At 48.9% G+C, this 22,309-nt stretch overlaps 1 protein-coding gene across 1 annotated transcript; it reads left to right on the top strand.

Moving 5' to 3' along the window:
• Positions 1 to 5,205: 5,205 nt before the first annotated feature.
• On the top strand, positions 5,206 to 5,958 carry LOC149352135 (uncharacterized). Its single transcript, XM_089575663.1, has 2 exons — positions 5,206 to 5,501; positions 5,571 to 5,958. Exons 1-2 carry the CDS (start codon positions 5,206 to 5,208, stop codon positions 5,956 to 5,958), a joined length of 684 nt encoding a protein of 227 aa, XP_089431789.1.
• The last annotated feature ends 16,351 nt before the right edge of the window (positions 5,959 to 22,309 follow it).

Here is a 22,309-nt window from a genome sequence, read left to right on the forward strand (position 1 = left end):
ATGGCGGTTTCGTGGAAATTAGTGACTGCTCTACGATTCACTGACAACCCTTTCAGTAGATAATAAGCAGGCTGGCAACTCAAAACCCTTTTTTACCCCCCCCCCCCCCCCCAAACACTCATATCTTGCTTACGATAACTTACCTCCAGTACTCGTCGAGGTTTGAATTACGATTTTCAGTGTAGAAATGTCCTTTTTTAGGTTTTACTGTTTATGCACGAGGAAGAGGAGGAAGAAGAGGACAATCAGGTTGTATGGTGAAGAAGAAGAAGAAGAAGGTTAACCGGAAGAATAATCGGTTTGTTACCCTACAGACCATTGCTTATGGCTATGAGCAGAGATCTCGTCCGTTGAAATGAGCTTGCTTGTTCATCGTTCTAGTTTTGCAGTATGCACCCAATTCACTGAGGATGTTCTTTACTGCCTTCCGCTGTCTTTTTCGTCTACAAATTCACCTTCTTCTTTATGGCCATGTACACAGCGTGTATGTTTAAAAAGATAGTGCTTTCTCTATCAGCTCAAGCTGGGCCTACGATTGATCTGCGTGATTCAGGAATCGGCCACGTCATCAAATGAGACGAGCCATGTAAGCACCATGCGCTTCTGGAGACATTATCGGTAAAATGCTTTCAAGCAAATTGGCAGCAATGGTGGTCAAGTTACCAAACCATTTTCCGGCTCCAGGTTTGAAGTTCAGAAACGTCTGCTTAATGCGGAGGTGGGCGGAGCAGCAACGCATGCAGATGAAAGATGGCAGGGTCCTGAAGACCAGTTTTAACAGTCTGAGCGCTGCTATACAGCGGTACGCAAACAAGTTGGGGAGGTCGCATTGTGCCTTCTTTTGCACTAGCTTGCCAGTGTTTTCTGTTTTCTCAGACGACAAAAAATAGCGAGATACTAGGAGTCTTACTGGGGGATTCTCGTTGTTTGAAGCATTTTGATGTTCTTGCTTTGCGCAAGCAGAAGCCTCTGGCAGGCCTGACAGAAGAATTTGCAGCTGCCTTCGTACGTGGAAATTCTGAAATTGAGCCCTATTCTCCTTCGGCTTCGCATCCTTCTGTCATGCCTCGTTGGCTGTTATGCAGGCAACCCTGAGCAGCCAGCGACTCCGACTTCCGACAGCATCACCAACCAAACGGTGCAAAAGCTCTATCTCAGCCGTAATCAAGCATGAGTGATTGGCGACTTTCTGACGTCATGGAAACTCGCCTTCGTTCTTCCGGTGTTAAGGCCTGACAAAGAGATGATTGCCCTGGCTTCGTATAGGCCTGTGTCACATCTTGTGTAACTAAGCTGATGGAAAAGCTGGAAATTGCTCACTTTACATGGTGACTAGAGGACAGAAAGGCACTTCCATTGGGCATGGCAGGTTTCCGTCTAGGTTTGAGTGCGCAAAGACAGCGCCTTGTACCTTACAAGCCGCACTGAACATCAGAGCGCTTTCAGCTCCATGCGCGGCTGAAGATAGAGCTCGGCAGCTCATACATTCTCCACTTCCGACACATGCGCTTCCTTGACGTCTTTCTTGACTCCAGTCTCCAATGACGAGGAGCTGTAGACTCAATGGTCTCATTTTATTACCACGTCTAAATGTGATCCGTAAAGCCTCAGGCGAGCAATTGGGCAATCCTTCATGTTACTAAAACTTATGATAGAGCCCATCAAAGTTCTATACTGAAACGTTTACAAGGCATGGGTGTACAAGGTCATCTCCTGAGATTTATCAACTCGTTTATCTGTGGTCGTTCAATTCGTGTAAGGTGAGACAGCACTTTAAGTTGGGAAAGGTCTGTATCGCAAGGTATGCCTCAGAGAAGTCTTCTCTCCCCTATGCTTTTTAACGTGGCAATGGCTGGTCTTCCCACTGCCTAGAAGAGAAATCGCAGATTCACATGTCAATATATGCGGACGAAATTTCGTTTGGTTCACTGGCTATCAGTACAAGCGTCTGGCTGTGATAGTCCCTTATTACAATACAAGGTTATTCTCGATCTGTGGGATTGTCTATACCCACCTTAAAGTCCGGCTTCGTCCTACTCCCAGGTGTGGGGAGACTCCATGCGCGGCTAAGATAGAGCTCGGCAGTTCATCCATTCTCCACTTCCGACACATGCGCTTCCTTGGCGTATTTCTTGACTCCAGTCTCCAATGATGACGAGCTGTAGACTCAATGGTCTCATTGTATTACCGCGTCTAAATGTGATCCCTAAAGCCTCAGGCAAACAATTGGGAAATCAATCTTGCTCAGTGGCTAGACTCTATCAAGGCCTAGTGGTGAGCTGGATAATGTATAAGCTACATTTAATTTCCTCTTCTGAATCACAACTTGAACGTCTAGAAGTTTTGCACCGAAAGAAACCAAAGGAGAGCTCTCGGTGCTCCGCGAGCCGCTGCGAGTGATCTTGGTCTACAAGAATCGCTATTCTCATTACTACACCTTGTGGCTTCCCGAAGGTTATTAATGCAACTCGGCCACCTAGGAGAGACGGCAACCGGTGAGCTTTTCTCCTGCGTCTCCAAAGGAGGCCTGGATTCCGGGATTGCATGACACTAAAAACTCTTGAATGAGCAAATAAAACTTGTAATGAGGTGTTTTAGCCCGCAGGTCGAGTCCTTAGTCTAGGACATCATAGGATTCTGGCGCACTAAGTCTTGATTTTCGTAAACCACGTCTACGGTTAAATCCGCCTTAGTCCTTTGAGATCCACGACTGCACACTGTCCACATTTCTCGCGTTCGCACTAAGCGAAGTGGTAGTGTGGCGGAAACACCCTCGTTGGTGCTCGAGAATCTTGAAACAGAATGTGAAAATTATCTGAAATTTATTACGGATGGTTCAGTGGATTAGATTAGCGCAGCAGTGGGGTTTCACATGACATCCTTGAATTGTGGCTCGTCAGCCCGCGTTACCTGTGCTGTGTCCACCGCAATGTCTGAGAGCTTTGCCTTGGCACTGAGGTGGCCTTACGAAAAATTGTCTTTCTCGGTTCGGCGTGTGGTAATCCTGACGGACTTCAAATCGGCACTTCAAAGGTTAGAGTACGGCTTCTCCTTCAAAAGGTTATGCCTCAGCTCTCTGGGTTTGGTGTAAGCACTGCACAGCAGGAAATTTCCTGTTGGCTTCAGTAGATTTCTTCGCGTATAGGAGCCCATGGAAACAAGGTGGCTGACAGCTTCGCCCATGAAGCACTGTCTGCTGAGCCATTGAGAAAAGTGTTTCAAGATTACAAGAGATTCTCTAAAGAAACAGTGGTCAACCATTTCATATCTCTGTGGTACCGGTGCAACCAACCAAATTGTGAGACCAGGGGGATGAAGAGGGCTCAAGCCACCCTACCACAACGCATACGCATGGGTTCTACTCGTAGTCCAGCGTGGATATACAGGGTGTTCAAAGTTACATTTTACTGATAAAAAAAAAGCGAAACGACGTACGCTAACGCCGCTTTTGTTCCTTGGTAATGTGGCCAGGCGGACACAAATTGGGGTAGTAACTGTCCGCAGAAATTCAGTAATTAGCTAAAGATCACTAATTAACTTTTTATTGCCTGATGTAAGCATGCATATTCATATTGAGAACTTGGAGGCATTTGCTTTTCAGGGCTATTCCATTTTGTACAATTTTAGTAACACGCCTGTGCCCTGAGATACGCATGTCTAAAATTTCGTCCCAGTTCGTCTAATTACGCATGCGAGACCGCGACTCTCGGCGTGAAGCACCTCCATCGTGTGACGCATCTTTTGCGTATGGCACTCTGCCTTGCAAGAACGACCGGCGACACGGATGAATTTTCGTGATTCATTGGTTTCGCGCGCCAAGAAGGAAAACGCTGCCGAGAACGAAAAGTCATCTGCGTCGCCGCTCGCTGTACACTCTTGCAAGGCAGAGTGCGATACGCAACAGCTGCGTCACACGAAGGGGGTGCTTCACGCCGAGAGCCGCGGTCTCGCATGCGTAATTAGACGAACTGGGATGAAAATTTGGACATGCGTATCTCAGGGCACAGGCGCGCTACTAAAATTGTACAAAATGGAATAGCCCTGAAAAGCAAATGCCTCCAAGTTCTCAATGTAAATATGTACGCTAACTTCAGGCACTAAAACGTTAATTAATGATTTTAGCTAATTACTGAATTTATGCAGACAATTATTACCCTAATTTGTGTCCGCCTGGCCGCATTACCAAGGAGGAAAAGCGGCATTAGCGTACGGCTTTTGGTATTTAAAAAAAAAATCAGTGAAGTCTAACTTTGAACACCCTGTATAAGAAAGGACTGAATCAACTGTGCTGCATTAATCTTGTGGTGTTTGTATAGGGACCTACAACATTACCTCATGGTTGTACCGATCATTAAAAGTTATTTCTCAGCGAATCTTCTTTCTGAATCTAAGAACCTATCCCGAAGCGGAGCCCTGCTCACCTCTCTCAAGGGTGCCACATAGATCTCTGCAGAACATTGTTCACCCGCGTTTTGACCGGTCAGTTAGGAGAGGCTTTCCTCATTCTCCTACAATTTCTACTGAAAACTAAAGTGGACTTCAACTGATGACAGTGACAGCTTGAATCTTGTGGGTGCTTGATTGCTTGGCTAAGTCCAAGGACTGTGTCACAAGCTCTTCTCAATTTTTTTTAATGTGCCTCTATGGTAGCGCAATTGCCGGCCAACTCAACGCAAGGCTAATCTAATACGACATGTAGCCAACAACAACCCCAACCTCTCGGATAGGAAACCGCTGACATAACAGTTAGACGCCGAAAAGCGAAAGTGTAGACATTAAACGGCATTACTCAATTAAAAATGTTAAACTTATCAACAATGCGAACGTAGCCGAAATTAAGGAAAACATAAAAGTAGAACCGGCATAAAGTCTCCTAAAAGAAGGAATACCGAGACAGCCATCTGGATGTCTCAAGGGAACCAACACTTTCAACATATTTGGCAGCTAAAGATTTGAAACTTTATAAACAGTTTTTTTTTTGTTTCAAGCCTGTCGAAATATCATCGGCTGCTTGAAACTCCGCGTCAGAACAATCGCCGCATTCCATTTTTTTTTTGTCTCCGCATGTTGGATACAAGTCGCGAGCTCTCTGTGAAAACGAAGAAGACTTACACTCAGCCCGAGGACATCATCATCATCATCATCAAACAACAACATTTTCGCTTGCCCATGCAGTGGATTAGAAACCCATCAGGTTATACCAAGATGAACAAACGCGCAGCACTTCGAAAAGGCACGCCAAGAGCACATCCTGACTTCGTCCGGGATCCCAGCTGCTACCAGCACGAGCGGCCGTGCCTGTTATCGTCTTCGGCGCCAGAACCTACCGTCGTGAACGTGATCGGCCAGCGAATCCAGGGATTTGTCGTCGAGCCAGGGGAGCGGCGCGACTTAAATATCCACGCCCGCATCCTGCTACTCGGTGGACCATCGTACAAGTGTGGTTTCTTCAGCCAGATGGTCAAGTGTGCGCCATTCTTGGCGGCCGGATCACGCGGCGAGCGCCAGGTAATTACCTTCGCAGGCCGAATGCCCTTGGTACCAAGCCTCTACAATAACGCAAATTCGAGCCACGGCGTGGCGAAGCACTGGACCGGGAGATGGTCTCTGGCCTTTCTGCGCGGTACTGTGGCCACCACCGAGTATCGAAAGCAGGGAGTGGAACCAGAGGAGCGCGGCGTGACCAAGATCCAAACCCGCAAAGTGGAACTAGCAGGTTCGCCATTTAGGGGCGGCTTCTTCCACTTCCTGCTCAAGTTTAAAACCTGCGAGAGCCTGACAGTAGCTGCTGCAGACCGGATGCGAGTGGTACCGAACCGTCACGAGAACAGCAAGGCGCACCTGGGCCTTCTGAGCTCTTGGATTCGGCGGTGCCGTCTTCCTTATGCGGGCGCCATTTACGACGTTCTCGAGAACCGAATTCCTGAACTTCGTCGTGCCAGAGGACAACGATATTAACAAGATAGGCCACGCCCGTATAGCGGCAGTGGACGGGGAGCCGTACGAGGGCGGCTTCTTCAACCTCTTAGTCAAGTGTACTGAAATATTGGTGTTCAGCTTAACGCGCGAGCTCAAAAATAGCTATGGTCACAGGACAATTATTTCAGTTTGTCTGGAACATTTACGAGGACGCTGGATAGCGAATTTTGGAACTCCCAAAATAAAGATGTTATGTACAGGTGCGATAACACCGGGTGCTTTGTCGGGCCTATGCAGTAATTAAATACTGCAGAGAAGCTTTATTGTATTCATTTTTTCGCCGCTGGAGCGCGGCCTTAAACATTTTGTCTCCTCCGCGAGACGTGACCAGATTGCAATCACGTCGCATTTGTGCGTGGGATTGTTACGCGTATCGTCAGATGCCCCTGCGTATCACCATACTCTGTCATCATCCTGAGTATTGTGCGTCATCAAAAGAGGTAAAGTTTGCTCTTTGCTCTTCAGCCTTCGTGCTGTACGCAATCCGTATCCCTCGTCGTCGCTGCGTATGGTCTGACGACGACCCGATGTACCGCTACAACAGATTATGATCCCGCATTACAGCTTCTACTATAGGGGCGGGAAGATTCTCAGCGTTTGTGCTGTTTATTTGGAAAGTTCGACGCCATTTTTAATGTATTGCCTTCATCTTTAGTGCCGAGGACTATAACTTTCAATTCTTCTCCCATAAAATTTTTTTTACAACGTACACGATACACGAATCAGTGAGCTCGATTCATAGGATCGAGAAGAGTGGCTTTGTAGTGAATACAATTTGTTGTTGTTGTTGTTGTAGCCTTTGACAGAATTTGCGGCTGAGAGAAGGAAGTCTGATCGTTATCGTCTTTGTTATCATGACAAAATGGAAAACTCAAGGGTTAAGAAATGTACCCTGATTGCTGTGCTTTTTTCCGTCTCCTCATGCTCAACCTTTCAGTATTTTTGTTTTGATTAGCACGGCTGCACTAAAGCAACGAAATCTGTGTTACTCGCGCCTGCGTTCCCGTGGATACTATAACTCCCTGCGAAGCAAGCAGGGCCTGGGAGTGAAGAAGCAGAAACTAACCTCCCACCCCGCTCTACGACAACAGCTGTGCACGGATCTACTCTCAAGAACAGCTGCCATGGCCAGCCACCATCGTAGTAGAGACGATACAAGCGCGCTCGCAGATGGCAGCCAGACTTCGGAGAATGCTGCCGGTACGTCCTTGTGCGACGTGCCGTCTCGCCGCCACACGGAGCGTCAAGCACCGTCCACACAACGTCAAGCGCCGTCGACGCAGCGTCAAGCGCCGTCGACGCAGCGTCAAGCGCCGTCGACGCAGCGTCAAGCGCCGTCGACGCAGCGTCAAGCGCCGTCGACGCAGCGTCAAGCGCCGTCGACGCAGCGTCAAGCGCCGTCGACGCAGCGTCAAGCGCCATCGACACAGCGTCAAGCGCCGTCCGCGCAGCGCCAGCGCCTTGGATCGCACGCCACGACATCTGAGCAGCAGCACCCCGAGACCGTCAACTTACCGCCACAATCACGTCAGGATGAGGGACCTCGACACCCGGTGGACGCCATCGAGGCTCTCACCATGACTCATCCTCTATGGCAGCTTCCCAACTGCACCCGAGAGCCCGCTTCGACCACGTTCGTCTTGCTGGCGTTGGTGGCCGTCGTGACGGTGCTGCTGCTGGTAGCATTTTATATCTACTTCACGCGATTTGGTGTCACGCCTCTACAAGGCAACCTTACATTTACGAGCGAGGCAAGCGTCGCTCCTTAAGGACTTCTCCCAGGCTGCAACGGTATGGACGGTCGGGGCTGGAGGTGTTCTGCTCATTTTTTTTTCACCTTTTCTGGAGGCGACGTACCGTGAATCTACAGCATTAGGACTCAGGCACAAAAAAAAAGAGAGAAAAAAGCGGTTAGCGCTCGTATGGATGCATCCATTACGTGCCAGAGGCGTTCGGAGACACGGCCTCAAATCTGCTGGGGCAATTCCGGGCAATTTGCTATTCCGGGTAAATTCGTTTGCGGCGTCCGGACGATTGTGACTGAATTTCGTTGAGGTCGCGAGCCGAGATGGACGCCGACACGTGCGGAATGCCGATATTAGGTGTTCACTTGTGATTGTAAGAAATGAAAACTTAATGCTGCCATCAATTTCGTGCGTGGTCGGGAACAGTTCATAGCTCGTCACGACCAGCATCGGTGCGCTCCATTACGGTCTGACAAGTGTCTCACAGCGCCCATGCAGTGACTCGTTCTGTGGTGATCCTTGCGTGGAACTCGTAGCTTGGACCGTTCACTTGTTACGTACAGGTTTGAAGCGCAACAGGGCCATGCCTCGTGCCCATAGTTGTCCACAGGACTCTGCAATCTTGGCGTACGCAAGTATGAAGGAACAGCTAACTTCAGGTGCCTCGTTGCTCTATGCATAATTGCTTTTAGCGTTAAGGAAAAGAAAAAAATTATATCCCTTTTCCTTTTGTTCTTGGTGTTTTCCCGAAGATTGAACTTCTGTAGCGTTACAGCATACTCTATAGTGCATATAAGAAAGTCACTTATTGCAGCAACCAAGCTTTTTATTTTGTGCCCCAGTTGAAAGATTGGTTCATAAAGGAGCGTGAACCCAGGAGAAAACCTGGGGGCCTTCTTGACCCCATTCTTAAAGTTGGAAGTTGGCCAACCCCAAAAATTCCAAAGGACACACAAAATTTTGGAAGTAGGCCCACTCCAGAAAATTAAGGCGCATCAGCGAGGATTAGTGGGTGAATTAAAGCGATCAGTGATATTAGTGGGTAGATAAAGATGGATTAGTGGGATTTATAGGTGGAACAAGGTGGATTAGTTGGTCGCAGTAGTATAATCACATGATGATCCAATGGACGGCCCTCGAACATTCTACTCCTCAGATTCTCAAATTTGGCGGTGCTGATGACGTCACGACCCTCTAGACCAATCAGGGAGTCTGGTTACGGAAAAACCCGGTGTTTTTGCATGACGAAAACCTAAATGCTATAGCATTAAAAAAAACACAGTGCGTCCAAAAATGACTTTACCCGTACACTGCATGCAATTTGGTTTGTGGACGTTTTCTTTCCTGATGGTGTCTAATATCCGTCAAGCTTTTCATTGAGCACACACCAGATGACGCTGCATAGGGACGCCGTCGTGGAGGGTTCCAGATAAATTTACACCCACTTGGAGTTCTTTGCCGTGCACCAACATCGCACAGCACACGGTCACCATGATCGAGATTCGATCCCAAGAACTTGGGCTCAACAGCCAGCTCCAAAGCAACTGAGCTGAGGGTGTCGAAGCGGAAACGGAAATATACCGAAAACCGGAGACGAATCCATACTTCTGCCTGCAGGAACCGGAACCGGAGCCGAACCAAACCCACATTTTTAAACTACAGTCAAAACGGAAGGAACTTTAAGAACCGTTGCGAACGAATTCAGGACACCGTTGAGCCCTACGTGTGGTGGAACGCGGCATAGAATTATTTATTTCAGGAAAAAGTAGGTGTTTTACCTCGCAGATCTAGCCACCGAGGGCGGTGCTGAGCCTTGCAAAAATGTGAACTTATCTGCGAGAAAATAAAAATTCGAGTAGAGTGGCTGTTCAGAAAAAAGCTTCGTGTTTCTCGACTGCGCATTCAGCAATTCTAAAATATTTTGCACAATTTTAGTATGCCGCTTTCACACGTTTCCAGAGAATCCTGCTGTAATTGTTGGAGCTACTCTAACTCGTAAAACACCGAGTGAGAACAGCTTTCCTTCCTTTGTGTCATGGGCCGCCCACACGAAAAACATAGGTGCAACGATCGAGTCACGTTCTGTAACATTTACCTTCGAAGGCATTCGTTGTCCCAGGCAGCAGCTACAGATAGTAGGTTTGGTTTATGGGGTTTAACGTCCCAAAGCGACTCAGGCTATGAGGGGCGAGTCCTTTAGAGAGGACTCCCCGCTCCACATAAGTAAGGCAGCAGCTAAAAAAAAACATCTACAGTTAGAAGCAGTTTCTTAGAGCGGAAAGCCCTCTTAAGGAACTTAGTTCGAGCAAAGCTACTGCAGCCGCTGCGGTGGCCCAGTGGTTACGGCGCTCGGCTGCTGACCCGAAAGACGCGGGTTCGATCCCGGCCGCGGCGGTCGAATTTCGATGGAGGCGAAATGCTAGAGGCCCGTGTACTGTGCGATGTCAGTGCACGTTAAAGAACCCCAGGTGGTCGAAATTTCCGGAGCCCTTCACTACGGCGTCCCTCATAGTCTGAGTCGCTTTGGGACGTTAAACCCCCACAAACCAAATCAAACCAAAGCTACTGCGTAGGCCGTGGAAAAACTACAGCTACAACGCAGCACGAGCACACCTCACGCGCCCGTCTGCTTCGTCGTATTTGCGGCTGAGAGCGGAGGTCGCACGGGCCGTGCAGCTCCTTTGCCATGGTAGACACGGGATGGCAGGATAAGCCGCAGTCAACAGTAGAGATTCGGCCTGCTCGTGAGCGTGAGAAGAAGCGTTGTCAGCGGCAAAATTTAGTCGCCCGTGAGGCGGAACTCGAAGCCGCTTGGATTCACGGTCAAAGGAAACGTTGTCGGCAGATGAACGCAGCATATTTTCGGGAGCAGGGCAAGCGTAAGGCATAAGGCCCATAGCTGCTCCTTAGCCACGCTCGGACCGTCGTCGGAGCCATCGCCTGCTAAGCTTGTCGAATAGCAACGAGAACACCACAGCGGGTACAGCTTTTCGCTGAATTGTTTGCGATAAGCAGATGTGGATTTTTTCAGAACCCGGACATTTCTTGTTGTAGGCGACTGAAATGAACGCGGAAAGTTGGGTTCGGAGCCGCTGTAAAGGAAGTAAAAACAAAGCAAGAAGTGACAAGATGGACACCAATGTGTAATTTTACGATATGTTGAGGTACCAAGTGCCAGGAAATGCGATTTTCCGACGAGCGCACGCCGTACACAAGCTATGGCAGGACGTGCTTCAAGACAGAGCAGAGCGAGAACCGGGTCATCCTCCAACATGGCGACGTTCCCTCGGTTTCGCTTTTCTGCGATATATGGCAGCACTTTTGCATAAGGCCTACATTCCTCCACTCAGGTGATACTCTCCCTCCTCCTTTCATGGTAACTACCGTCCAGATGGTTCCCGTGGTAAACAACCTACGCTTACGCATTCAAACGCTCTCGCCATACCCTCCTGATTCCACGGTAACCCTTTTCGACCTCGTTACAAGGCGACTACCACCTGCTTACGTCTTATGCTCTCGCCGTACCTTCCGCCTTCCATGGTAACCACCCTCTGGTTAAGCTTTCCTATGCTCTCACCATACCCTCCTCCTTCCACGGTAACCATCCTCTGGCTGGCGGTTCCTTCGACCTCACAACATTCTACTCCTTTCACGGCATCCATCTTCGCGACAATTCCAGTGGTAACCACCCTTCGGTTACACCTTCCTACGCTCCTGCCCATATCATCCTCCTTCTATGGTACACCTCCTCCTCCTTTCAGGGTAACGGGTGATACCTGTGGCATCTACCTACCGGCTGTGCCTTCTTATGCTCTCGCCATGCCCTACTCCATCCACGGTAACCGTTCTCGCCCCATCGTCCTCTTTCCAGGATAACCACCTTCCGGACGGTTCCCGTGGTAACCATCCTTCGCTTATGCCTTCCTACTCTCTCCTTATAGCCTCCTCCTTCCACGATAACCAGCCTCCGAGTGGTTCCCATTACAACGCAGTCGCCGGTTGTGCCGACTACTACGACTATCACGACGGCTACTGCTACCACTACGACGCGAACATCAAATCCATTTGTCTTCCTACGTCACTCATCACGGCCATCGCGGACGGGTCGCGGTCACATTCGTTTACCGTCGGAAAACGCTGAGTCCCAGTACCTCTTTCAGCGTTTGTTCTTTTAAACTGCGTGTCCCATAATGAATCTCAAACAACAAGCCAGTCTAGCACCCTTACTTAAACAGATTTCTTTGACAATGGGCTCCGTCTTGTGTCCATATGAGGATTATTGTAACCTATGTTCTTGGTCTTGATTGTTACGGTTTTTGTACGCAAATTCAGAGATGGAAACGATGACTTTTTTGAATAACCGCCTATCCTAAGCCTCCCCATATGTAGGATCGTGGTATGACACCTTCAGAGAGACTCTCTTCCATAGATCTGCATTTGATATGCGGGCCATTCTTTTCTTCAGACAAAGCTCATCATCATATTCGCAGTTTATTTTGCACTGTATGTCGATGGAGGCGAAATTCTAGAGGCCCGTGTACTGTGGGATGTCAGTGAACGTTAAACAACTCCAGGCGGTCGAAATTTCCTGAGTCCTTCATTACGGCGTCTCTCATAGCCTGAGTCGCTTTGGGACGTTAAACCCCTATAAACCAAACCGAACCAAACCGAACCGCACATTGAATCGCAGCCAACTTGGTCATGTAGCACCTTTATTTGCGAGCATCATGGATCTCAAATCACCCATATCGCTAGAAAGTATCAAGAAGGAAGGTCGTACAAAGTTAGAGCAGAAAGGACATGCCCGCGTCGCAGCGAAATGTCCGCAATGTCCGCATTGCAGCGGCACTGTGCCCGCAGTGGCAATGTCCTTCTTTCGTTGGACATTCCCTCTCTCGCAAGGAGGAGCTCAAAGTAGGCGGTGTTTGGACGATCTGGCTTCAACGTCGCGTAGAAGCGTCCGAAAATAAAGCCCGAATTACGACCAACATGGCTCTTGTTGGGAAGCGACCTGTTCTGCGACGAAATTTTTCTAGGTCGTCGATACCCCGTTCCGCTCACCAGAGAAGAAAAATGTCGAACCTAACCGCATCTGCTCAGCTCAAGAAAACGGCTGCAGGGACCATTGAAGGCGATCAGGTGGAGCCTCAGGCATCACATTCTGAGGACGCACTCGACGCACGCGCTCTTGACCAAATACGTAGGCACGTAAAAGCTTTCTGCATGTGTCACCCGTCAGGAGTACCTAAAAAAATTCTCAAGCGTAATAGGTTTGTATATATTAACGCGATATTAACGATAACGCTACCTCTGCACCACTGAGGAACGTTCGTTCCGTGGAATAAATGGAGGCCATGTACGAGCACCTTACAGCGCAGAGCAGGCGAATTACATTGCAGGAACACTTAGTTAATTAGGGTCACGAATTAGTGTCGTCAGTTATTATGAACGATGATGTGTAATACAGCAGCACTCGGTCCCAACAAGCGTGCCAACGTCTGGGAAAGGGTGCGCCCGGGTACCAACAAGTGACTGCAGGGTCCCTTTAACGCTGTCGCCTCTCAATCTAAAGGTGAGCCCCCAAGTATTTTGGTCGAACAAAATCTATGTAGTGGACAAAACGCTCATCGTCGCGCTTTTAGGAGCAACCAGAAATGAAGGTGGTATTAATCGAAAACAAGCGTTTCGAGCCTAGGCACCCTAGGAGAGCGCAGCGAGCAGAAGTTATTCTTATGCCGCAAAACTGGCCGTGTTCTTCTGGCGGCAATTTATATTTTCCACAGAATGAGAAACGACGAGTCATTAAACACTAACCTAATCGGACATGGCTGCTCTCTTTTCCTTTTTTAGCACTTGTGCACTTTTTAGCCAAAAGCTGATGTGAGGGAGCGACGAGGCACTCAAAGTAGCTGTCTCTATTCATGTGCGAAAAAATCTTCTGTTTCCGAAAGCGCAATTCCTGTGGAGAACTCCACGCACTGAGCGCTATCCTGTTGGGATCCAAAAGCGTGCCCCATGAGTTCCGCGGCGTTTTTTCTGCTGAACACAGATACCCTCGTTCGATCCCGGCCGCGGCGGTCGATTTTCGATGGAGGCGAAATTCTAGAGGCCCATGTACTGTGCGATGTCAGTGCACGTTAAAGAACTCCAGGTGGTCGAAATTTCCGGAGCTCTTTACTATGGCGTCCTTCATAGCCTGAGTCGCACTGGGACGTTAAACACCCATAAAGCATTAAACCATTAAATAGATACCCTTGTGAATTTGCAGCGTGAATATAAGGTCCCTATAAGTACCGAACACTTTCGGCACTAATACCATGTCACAGAAGCCTTGAACGTTAATTACTGATAATAATAAATTGAAACAGCCGCTCAATGCCACAACCTCATGTGTGTCGTCTGCTATATCGGTGATAAAGCTGCGCAGTATTCAGCCGCAATTGTAAATAAAAAAAAGAACTAACCGGGTATTGTTAAGTACCCGAAATGATTTTAAGGGTTTTTAATGAACAGCCATGGAAAGTATTTAGTAGATTACGCAGCTGCCACAGTTACAAAAACGTTTTCTATTTTCTGTCTCCAGTGTTGAAAGCTTGCGGGAAAAAAAAATCACGATGAAAACATTCCCGTTGTGGCTTTGCTACGGCCCCCTTCTGTCCTGACCGTTCATGCCGTGGAGCTCCGGGTGAGGTCTCTAGAGGATAGTGCTTGCCTCGCTCATCACCGAACGGTTTCCCGGCATCGTAGTGGTCGCAAGTCGAACGTAGAACATGTAAAATGATAGCGTCAGTATTATCGTCAATACTGCCACCAACGCCAGCAAGAAGAATATGGTCGAACCAATCTCCGTGGCGCACATCGGGAGCTGCCACATGGGATGAGCCATAGTGAGCGCGTCGATAGCGTCCACTGGAGCCCGACGTGCAGCAGCACCCTCCCGCGGGCCTGGCGCGGCCTCAGCCGCGCTGGCCCCGTCGGCGACAGCGGCGCGCGGAGCAGGCCGCTCATGAGGCTCCGGTGGTCCTTGGCGCCCTGAGGCGCGGTCCGGCTGGTGGTCGCCGCCGCGCACTCCAGCAGGATCTTTCGAAGAACGGCTACCTTCCCTGGTCCGGGTTCCGTCCTCCTCGCAGCGGTGTTGGTGTGCCATGACAGCGGTTTGATGAGCAGAAATCCACGGAGAGCCGGTGGGGAGCCCTGTGAAACGTTTGTTTCTGCTTCTTCACTTCGCGCCTCTGCTTGCCGGATCATGGGCCTCGTAGCCACGTGACATGTCTGTGCTGGTCGCGGCAGTATTTTACAGAGTCTGCAATGTGACCATCCTAATGACAAGAGAGGGATTCAAAATGACTCGAAAGAGAGGAGACGCGTTAGGAACACAGCAGTGCACAAACCACTCAACGCATCGACTACTGCACACAGTAGTCGTAATAACGATGATTGCCACTACGATATCTTCGGGTGGCGCGTGTGCAGCTGTTTCTTCTTCTTCATCCTCTTTATAATTGCAGATATGCACATGGAGGGATGTGTAGTGGTGTAGCTGCAGATGGACCGTCCTCTTCCTCCATGACCGTCCCACAATTCTTATGCGAAATACGGTGCTATCTAGCGGCCGCCGCGCGTAATCTCCCCTGTTGGATATCTGTGTGCGCACGTCGAGTGCTCTGATCAAGTTTCATCTTGCTCAAGATGCCCACATATTGCTTCGTGCCTTGCTGTACAAAGGGGAACAAGGGCGACTAGGAAAAAAAAGGTAAGGGCGCTTGATTCGAGATATTTCTATTTTCGTCCCCGGTGCGACACAGATATTGCAGAACAGTTGCCACTTGTTGATCGAGAGCATCGCGGTACACATTTCTTCATCGCTAGGTTGCAAACGAGATTAGGAAGAAAATATTTTGTAGGCACCAAGAAAATATCATACAAAAGCTGTTTTGTCCCTGGGGTTCAGTGTAAAGAGCTGCAAATATCGACCTCACAAGGGGCCATCGTGGTCCGCTGTTATGGTGCGTGCCGCGGCTTGTCTCAGTTGCCGCTGCTACCGCTATCCGACGCCGAGTTTTCACGCGTGGTTAGTTTTTGGAGCGAAAACTCCACTATGCCATGTTTCACCAAGGTCATTGTGTGCTGCCGCTTGACCTTCAAGCTAGAGGCGCGCCGGAGGCGTGAGTATGACGTCATACCACGTGGCTTGCCAAAGGAGCGCCGCCACGCCGACCCGTCGCTTCGCCAGCTGTGGCCACGTGACAAACACGTGACTCGCCATTCGCTTAATAAGAAGATAAAACCGCTGTTCACATTCAGTTTCGCCGTGGATGAGAGTGCGGGAGGCAGTGCGGCCAGAACGCCTGCCCTGGCACTCTTGCGGTCTAGTGTGTGGCTGAGATACAGACAATGGCTAACGGAGCTTGCGCGCTGTCTAACTAGGTTTAAAAGAGTTAAACCTCAGCCAATTTGTGTCGAACTTTTGTTTTGCGGTAAGGCTATTGACGGAAATACACACGAGTGCAAGTGGTTAGCTTGAGCGCCCGTCGCACGAAGCCTTTGCGCTACGCGATGTCAGTCAATCATTTATGTTCTCGTAAAGTGTTTGACCGATATACCTTTCCTGCAGCTTGTTCCGGGCACAATCACGGAAAGGTGATCTTCTGCGGAGCGACGGTTTGCATGCAAGTAGCGATTTCACCGAGTATCGCATCACAAGCCGCGTCTGCTACCCGGCCGGTTAGCCACGCGAATTTGTCGCTCTGCTCAAGCACTTCTCAACACTGCCCACAAATTTGAGCAGTAGCGCAATTATCGAAAAAAAAAAGATAGCGCAAGGTTTAATTTTCACTGTAAGCAGTGCGTGGTCACTTCTCTTCAGTGGTGGCGGCTGCTGACCCGAGGGGCGCAAGTTCTATCCATGACGCGGCGGTCGCATTTCTATGAAGGCGAAATGCTAGAGAGCCGTGTGCTATGCGATGTTAGTGCTGAAACAAATACGGATCATGAAGGGAGCCACTGGGTACAAGTTTCAACATGTACCCTGTATGCATGGCGCGCATAGAAGTCTCCAAAAAATTCCTCGCTAACTGCAGTGTTTGCTTAGAAACGACGCAGTGCAATGTTTATCCACAAGTACGGGACCAGGCGAACCTAGAGCGTGATGTAGGTGGTTGGCGGAAAATGGCGTACGTAACAGGTATGCAAATAAACCTGCCGCTGTCCAGACGGAGCAGTTTTAAGCACTGAGGCAAACAAGTAATTAAGCTATAATTTCCGCATCAAGTTTGTAATCTGCCTGGTTGTAAAGTAATGAAAGGAAAATTAAAAATGCGCAGGGTGAGAGTCCGCTATTTTTGAAAATTCCAGCAAACAGGAGTGTTAAGTTTACTATCTCCCGCCTACGGCTTCGTCCAAATGCACAAAAAGCGCTACCATAGCAGCAGCTACCTGAGAGGCAGGTCCGTTCGCAAAACAAATCGAAAGAAACAAAAGCTGACCCAGACTAGACCAAATTCACACGAGATTTTTAGCAGCAAACGAAAATTGTACTTGCCTGGTTCATTTCTTCGTCTTTAGCGTCTCCAGGCTGACGTATGACTCCATGCAAAACTTGTCGCTCCCGTGGCGCTCCGAGTGTGTTTTGGACGCGTAATAAGTCTCTGCAAAATCACTTGGAAACTTGGGCAGCACGGATAGGTCAACTGACCGCTCATCCCTCGTTTTTACAGCCTCAAGTGCCAGGAAACGCGACTTTCCGACGAGCACACGTCGTACACAAGCTATGGAAGGATACGCTTCAAGCCAGAGCAAAGCAGGAACCGAGGATAGCTCACTTTACCGAGGAGTCATACTCCAACATGGCGACGTTCCCTCGGTTTCGCTTTTCTCCGATAGATGACAGCAGTTTCGCATAAGGCCTAGGGTGCCCGCTCTGGCCATACTCTCCCTCCTCCTTCCACCGCAACTACCCTCCGGATTGTTCCCGTGGTAGCCACCCTCCGCTTACGTCTTCCAGCGCTCTCGCCATATTATCCTCCTTCCAAGGTAACCATCGTCCGATTTGAGATTCCTCCGATCTCGCCACACCCTCTTCTTTCCACCACCTTCCGGACAGTTTCCGTGGTAACCTTCGGTTACCCCTTCTGACGCTCGCGCCATACCCTCCTCTTTCCACGCGGTAACCCTTCTCTTTCTTGGGTACCTACCCTCCGGGTGGTTCACATGGGAACCACCCACCGGATGCGCCTTTTTACGCTCTCGCCATACCCTTCTTTCATGGTAACCATTCTCTGTTTGGGGATTCCTCCGCTCTCGCGATACCTTCCTCCTTCCATGGTAACCATCCTGCGTTTGTTTCCCATGGCAACGCACCCACCGGTTACGGCAACGACTGCGGCATACTACTACCGGGCGCTTACCCAGGAACGAGCGCTTAACACCCAGGAACGGAACGGGAGCTAAACAGCTGTCACTGCAAAAATCAGCATGAAATATTCAGCCAAAACAGGTAGACAAAAGAGGTAGAAACAGGTAGATAGAAAGAGGTAGAAACTAAACCTCTCTGAGCAGCGTATCGTCCAGAGAGGTTTACCGTAGTCAAATCAACTCATGCTTAAATTTGAGATTTTAGAGCGCAGCTCTTTGGCGCCCGTTTCAGCGTTTCGCGGCGTCGCCGTTGTCCGTTGTAACGAGCAGTGGACACCTTTGTCGCGTTTTATACTGCGAAATCAATGGAGCGGGAGCTTGGAAAGCAGAGGGAAGGCGCATAACTGCCCTCTTGGAACAGTGCACACCTCAATCGTGTTTTAAGCTACGGGGCGGTGAAATTGGTAAATTGGTTTTTGAGGAAAGGGGATGGCGCAGTATCCGTCTCACATATCTCGGTGGACTCCTGAACCGCCCCGCAGGGAAGAGAGGAAAGCGGGAGTGAAAGAGAGAAAGGTGGCGTAGTGGAGGTCTCCGGAATAATTCCGACCACCGGGGATCTTTAACGTGCGCTGACATCGCAAAGCGCACGGGCGCCTTTTGCGTTCCGCCTACATCGAAACGCGGCCGCCGCGGTCGGGTTCGAACCCGGGTACTCCGGCTCAGTAGACGAGCGCCTTAACCACTGAGCCACCGCGGCGGGTGGTGGTGGTAGTGACAGATGTGCGCTGCATGCGTTGGCAATGACAACGTTGTGCCAGAAACGCGGCGCTGAAGCCATAGGCCGTCGGCGTTCATTGTGTTCATTTGCGTTGGCGTCGACAACGTTTTACAATGCGACCATTTTAAGGAAAGGAAGTGTGCATAACTGGCTCCCTGGGTCAGTGGACGCCTGAATCGTGCTTATAGGTACGTTGGGTGATGAGACAGAGATGTGGGCTGCATGCGTTAACGCTGACAACGGTAAGCGAACTCTCGCGATCAACCATTAACTGCCACCTGCCAGGGTGGCTGGGGACTTTAATGGAGATATAAAAAACAAACAGGAATTTCTTACCACTTATGCAGGAGAACATCCCGTTCCTCTCGCTCGTAACGCCTGCCACGGCTGTGACAACTTCGCGAAATACTTGCATAGACCTCGTCTTTGAGAACCAGGCATTGGTGCAGCAAGTGGAGCATATATCCATCTATTTCTCTAACCACAAAGCTTCCTTCCCGACAACCAAGAACTGTTAGTGGAGTGTTTCTTGAAGAAGGAATATGAGGGAAAAATGACAAGTTGTCTGTAATTGTACATACCAGGTGTTTTTTTTACAAGGTCCAAAATTAAAAAAAAAAGGTAAATTGCTTTAGATTTATTTTAGCACTGGGGCTATACTGGAGGCTACGGCAGGCGCCAGGCGAGAGGAAAACTGCTTTAATTAGTTCGCTGATTAACTAAATATGTTAATAAACTTTTCTGATTTTTATTTTAGGGGGTATGTTGTATTCGCAGAATTTGAGATCGTCCTCCAAACAGTCCAACCGAGAAAAAAACAATTTTAATTAAAAATATTTCACGCACGTTACGAGCCGCGAAAAAGTCACCCTGGTAGGCATCTTCACACCGTAACTCAGCGGCGGTGAGCGCCTCTGACGTAGTTCCCTCCGCCCTGCGTTTTGCTTCACACGGCTGACGTCACCTGAAGCCCGGACGGGCGGCCTGCGCTATCGCTGCTTGTTTCGCTTCGCTCCGCGGCCTCACGGAATGCCGCGTTCGAACAAAAACGCACTGACACAAAGCGCAGGGCGGAGCGAACTACGTCACAGGCGTTCACAGACCCTTTGTTGCAGTGTGAAGCTGCCTGCCAGGGTGACTTTTTCTCGCTTCGTAACGCGCTCAAAAAATTTTTTCATTAATTTTTTTTTCTTGGCTGGACTGTTGGAAGACGATCTCCAATTCTGCTAATACAACATATCTCCTAAAATAAAAATTATAAAAGTTAATTAACGTATTCAGTTATTCAGCGAACTAATTAAAGTAGTTTGCCTCTCACCTGGCGTCCGCCGTAGCCCTCGTATAGCCCCAGGGTTAAAATAAATCTAAAGGAATTTACTTTTCTTTAAAAATTTTGGACCTTCTAAAAAAAAAACACCCGGTATATGTCTTGCTCGAATTCTTTGCCTCAATCTATCGAAAAGCTGAAACAGCTGATGAGCTGCGCTCAAATTTCGCGTTAGGAAATAACATAATCGTCGGCAATTTTTTGTTCTCCTTGCTGAACAGACATACGCGCAAACACCGTGACGTTCGAAACTTTTGTACAGAAGTCTTCAGAGGTGCTGCTTTTCGTATTTAGGATTCGATATCACGAACCTCAATAGCACCTGATGTTGTAATAAGGGCTTGCGTCCCGCAGAAATGCGTTGAAAACTGCCCTCGTCAGGCGAACACTTCAGAATCGTGTCGGCCCTTTGCCATGAGCATTCATGTTCAGACAGCATAGTTCGCATCCTGTCGTGTTTCCGGACGTCGTTGTCAGCCTCCCGATGATGCCGCGGCCGTTATATGGAGCCGCAGAAAGTAGACAGCGATGTTGCTGTCACTAACCGTGCTTTAGCCAAGATTGGGAATTACGTGCCAAAAGCACGGAGCAACAGAACGAGGATTGGTATGGCAGCATGTATGTTCAGTGTGCTCCTAACAAAGGGTGCCTCTCAGCTAAACTACGATATTGCAACATTGATTCATGCGCTTGAATTGCTTTAAGGCTGTCACGTATCCCGTGGCCTTCTCGATTCCGCCCAGGTGAGAATCTGGGACGCAGAATGCCACTTGACATGTTCGACGCCAAATGATGTGCGCTGGTTGGTATATGGCTGCGCGAGCCTTCACAGCCACGCGCTTTTAGAACGACGAGTGAGATGGAGAGAATTCGAGGCGCTTTCTGGGCCGACCGCAAAATGTGTTCGAAATACTAAAATATGATATAGCGTTAATGAGGGACAGCACAAATCTCTACTTGCGTCCTGGCACCTAATGTAATAATTACATAGTTAATGGTCAGAATTTAGTTTGCAGCTTACTAGTTAACATGATTCACCTGTTTTCTCATGTCCGCCACCACTGGAGTTAGCATGCCGAAAACGCCATTTTCCCATATAAAACACCCTGTATACTGTAACATATAGGATAGACTGTTCCTTGCGTTCATTGTGAGGCGAAGATCCGAGAAAGAGCGGCTCAGCATTCCTCGAACCTTGATAATGTCGCGCTATTTGAGTGTATTTGTGCTTTGCTAGCTTCCCGCGTTTAAGCCTTTGCGTTTATAAAAAAAAAACAATGTTAGCTTGAGCTCATTTATTATTTTTTTTTGGCCAACGAAAAGGAGCTCTACATTTTTTTGGGGTGTGGAACATAGCAGAAATGACATATTACGCTTAATGCGGATCTCCTTTGGGAAATGCCAGAGATATCTCCACGAGCTATGCCTTGGCGCTTCGCACTCGCAACTTCGACGCGAGCTCCTGAAGGCCCGAAACATTTTTCTAGTTACCGTGTTGCATCCGTTAGAGTTGAGGAGTGTCATGCGAGAACCATCGATTGATGCCCGCCCACTTGCATACAAGCGTTCAGAGGGATGAAGGCATCAATAGCTTTTTTTGTCTGATAACTGCTGGAAATAAAACGTCGTTGCTGTTGGTAGTTATGGAGGATGAACTGAAAATATAAGGTGTATATTGTGTACGTGGAGGCTAACTAAAAGGGACAATGCACGAGCTATGGGTAGGAAAATTATAGGAGTAATGTTAAGAGACAGGAACAGAGCAGTGTGTGTCAGGGAACAAACACGAGTTAATTACATCCTAGTCGTAATCAAGAGGAAGAAATGGACTTGAGCAGGGCATGCAATGCGAAGGCAAGATAACTGATGGTCGTTAAGGGTAACGGACTGGATTAAAAGAGAAGGCAAGCGTAGCAGGGGGCGGCAGAAAGTTAGCTGGGCGGATGATATTAAGGTATTTGCGGGGATAGGGGGGCCGCAGCTGGCCCATGAGAGGGTTAATTCGAGAGATATAGGAGAGGCATTTGCCCTGCATTGGTCATAGTCAGGCTGATGATGCAATCGATGCTTGTTTTTTGTCTAACGTTCGCGGTTGACAAATCACGTCCGGTTTACTGCATTTAC

Source organism: Amblyomma mixtum, chromosome 3, assembly GCF_055824585.1.
Source record: "Amblyomma mixtum isolate Tamu chromosome 3, ASM5582458v1, whole genome shotgun sequence".
Taxonomy (NCBI): Eukaryota; Metazoa; Arthropoda; class Arachnida; order Ixodida; family Ixodidae; genus Amblyomma; species Amblyomma mixtum.

Excerpts from the sequence above, each read along its gene's own strand:
- LOC149352135 (XM_089575663.1), top strand. The coding sequence starts at position 5,206 with ATGAACAAACGCGCAGCACTTCGAAAAGGCACGCCAAGAGCACATCCT. Across the intron at positions 5,502-5,570 it reads GCGGCCGGATCACGCGGCGA|CCACGGCGTGGCGAAGCACT; the intron begins GCGCCAGGTAAT and ends CGCAAATTCGAG.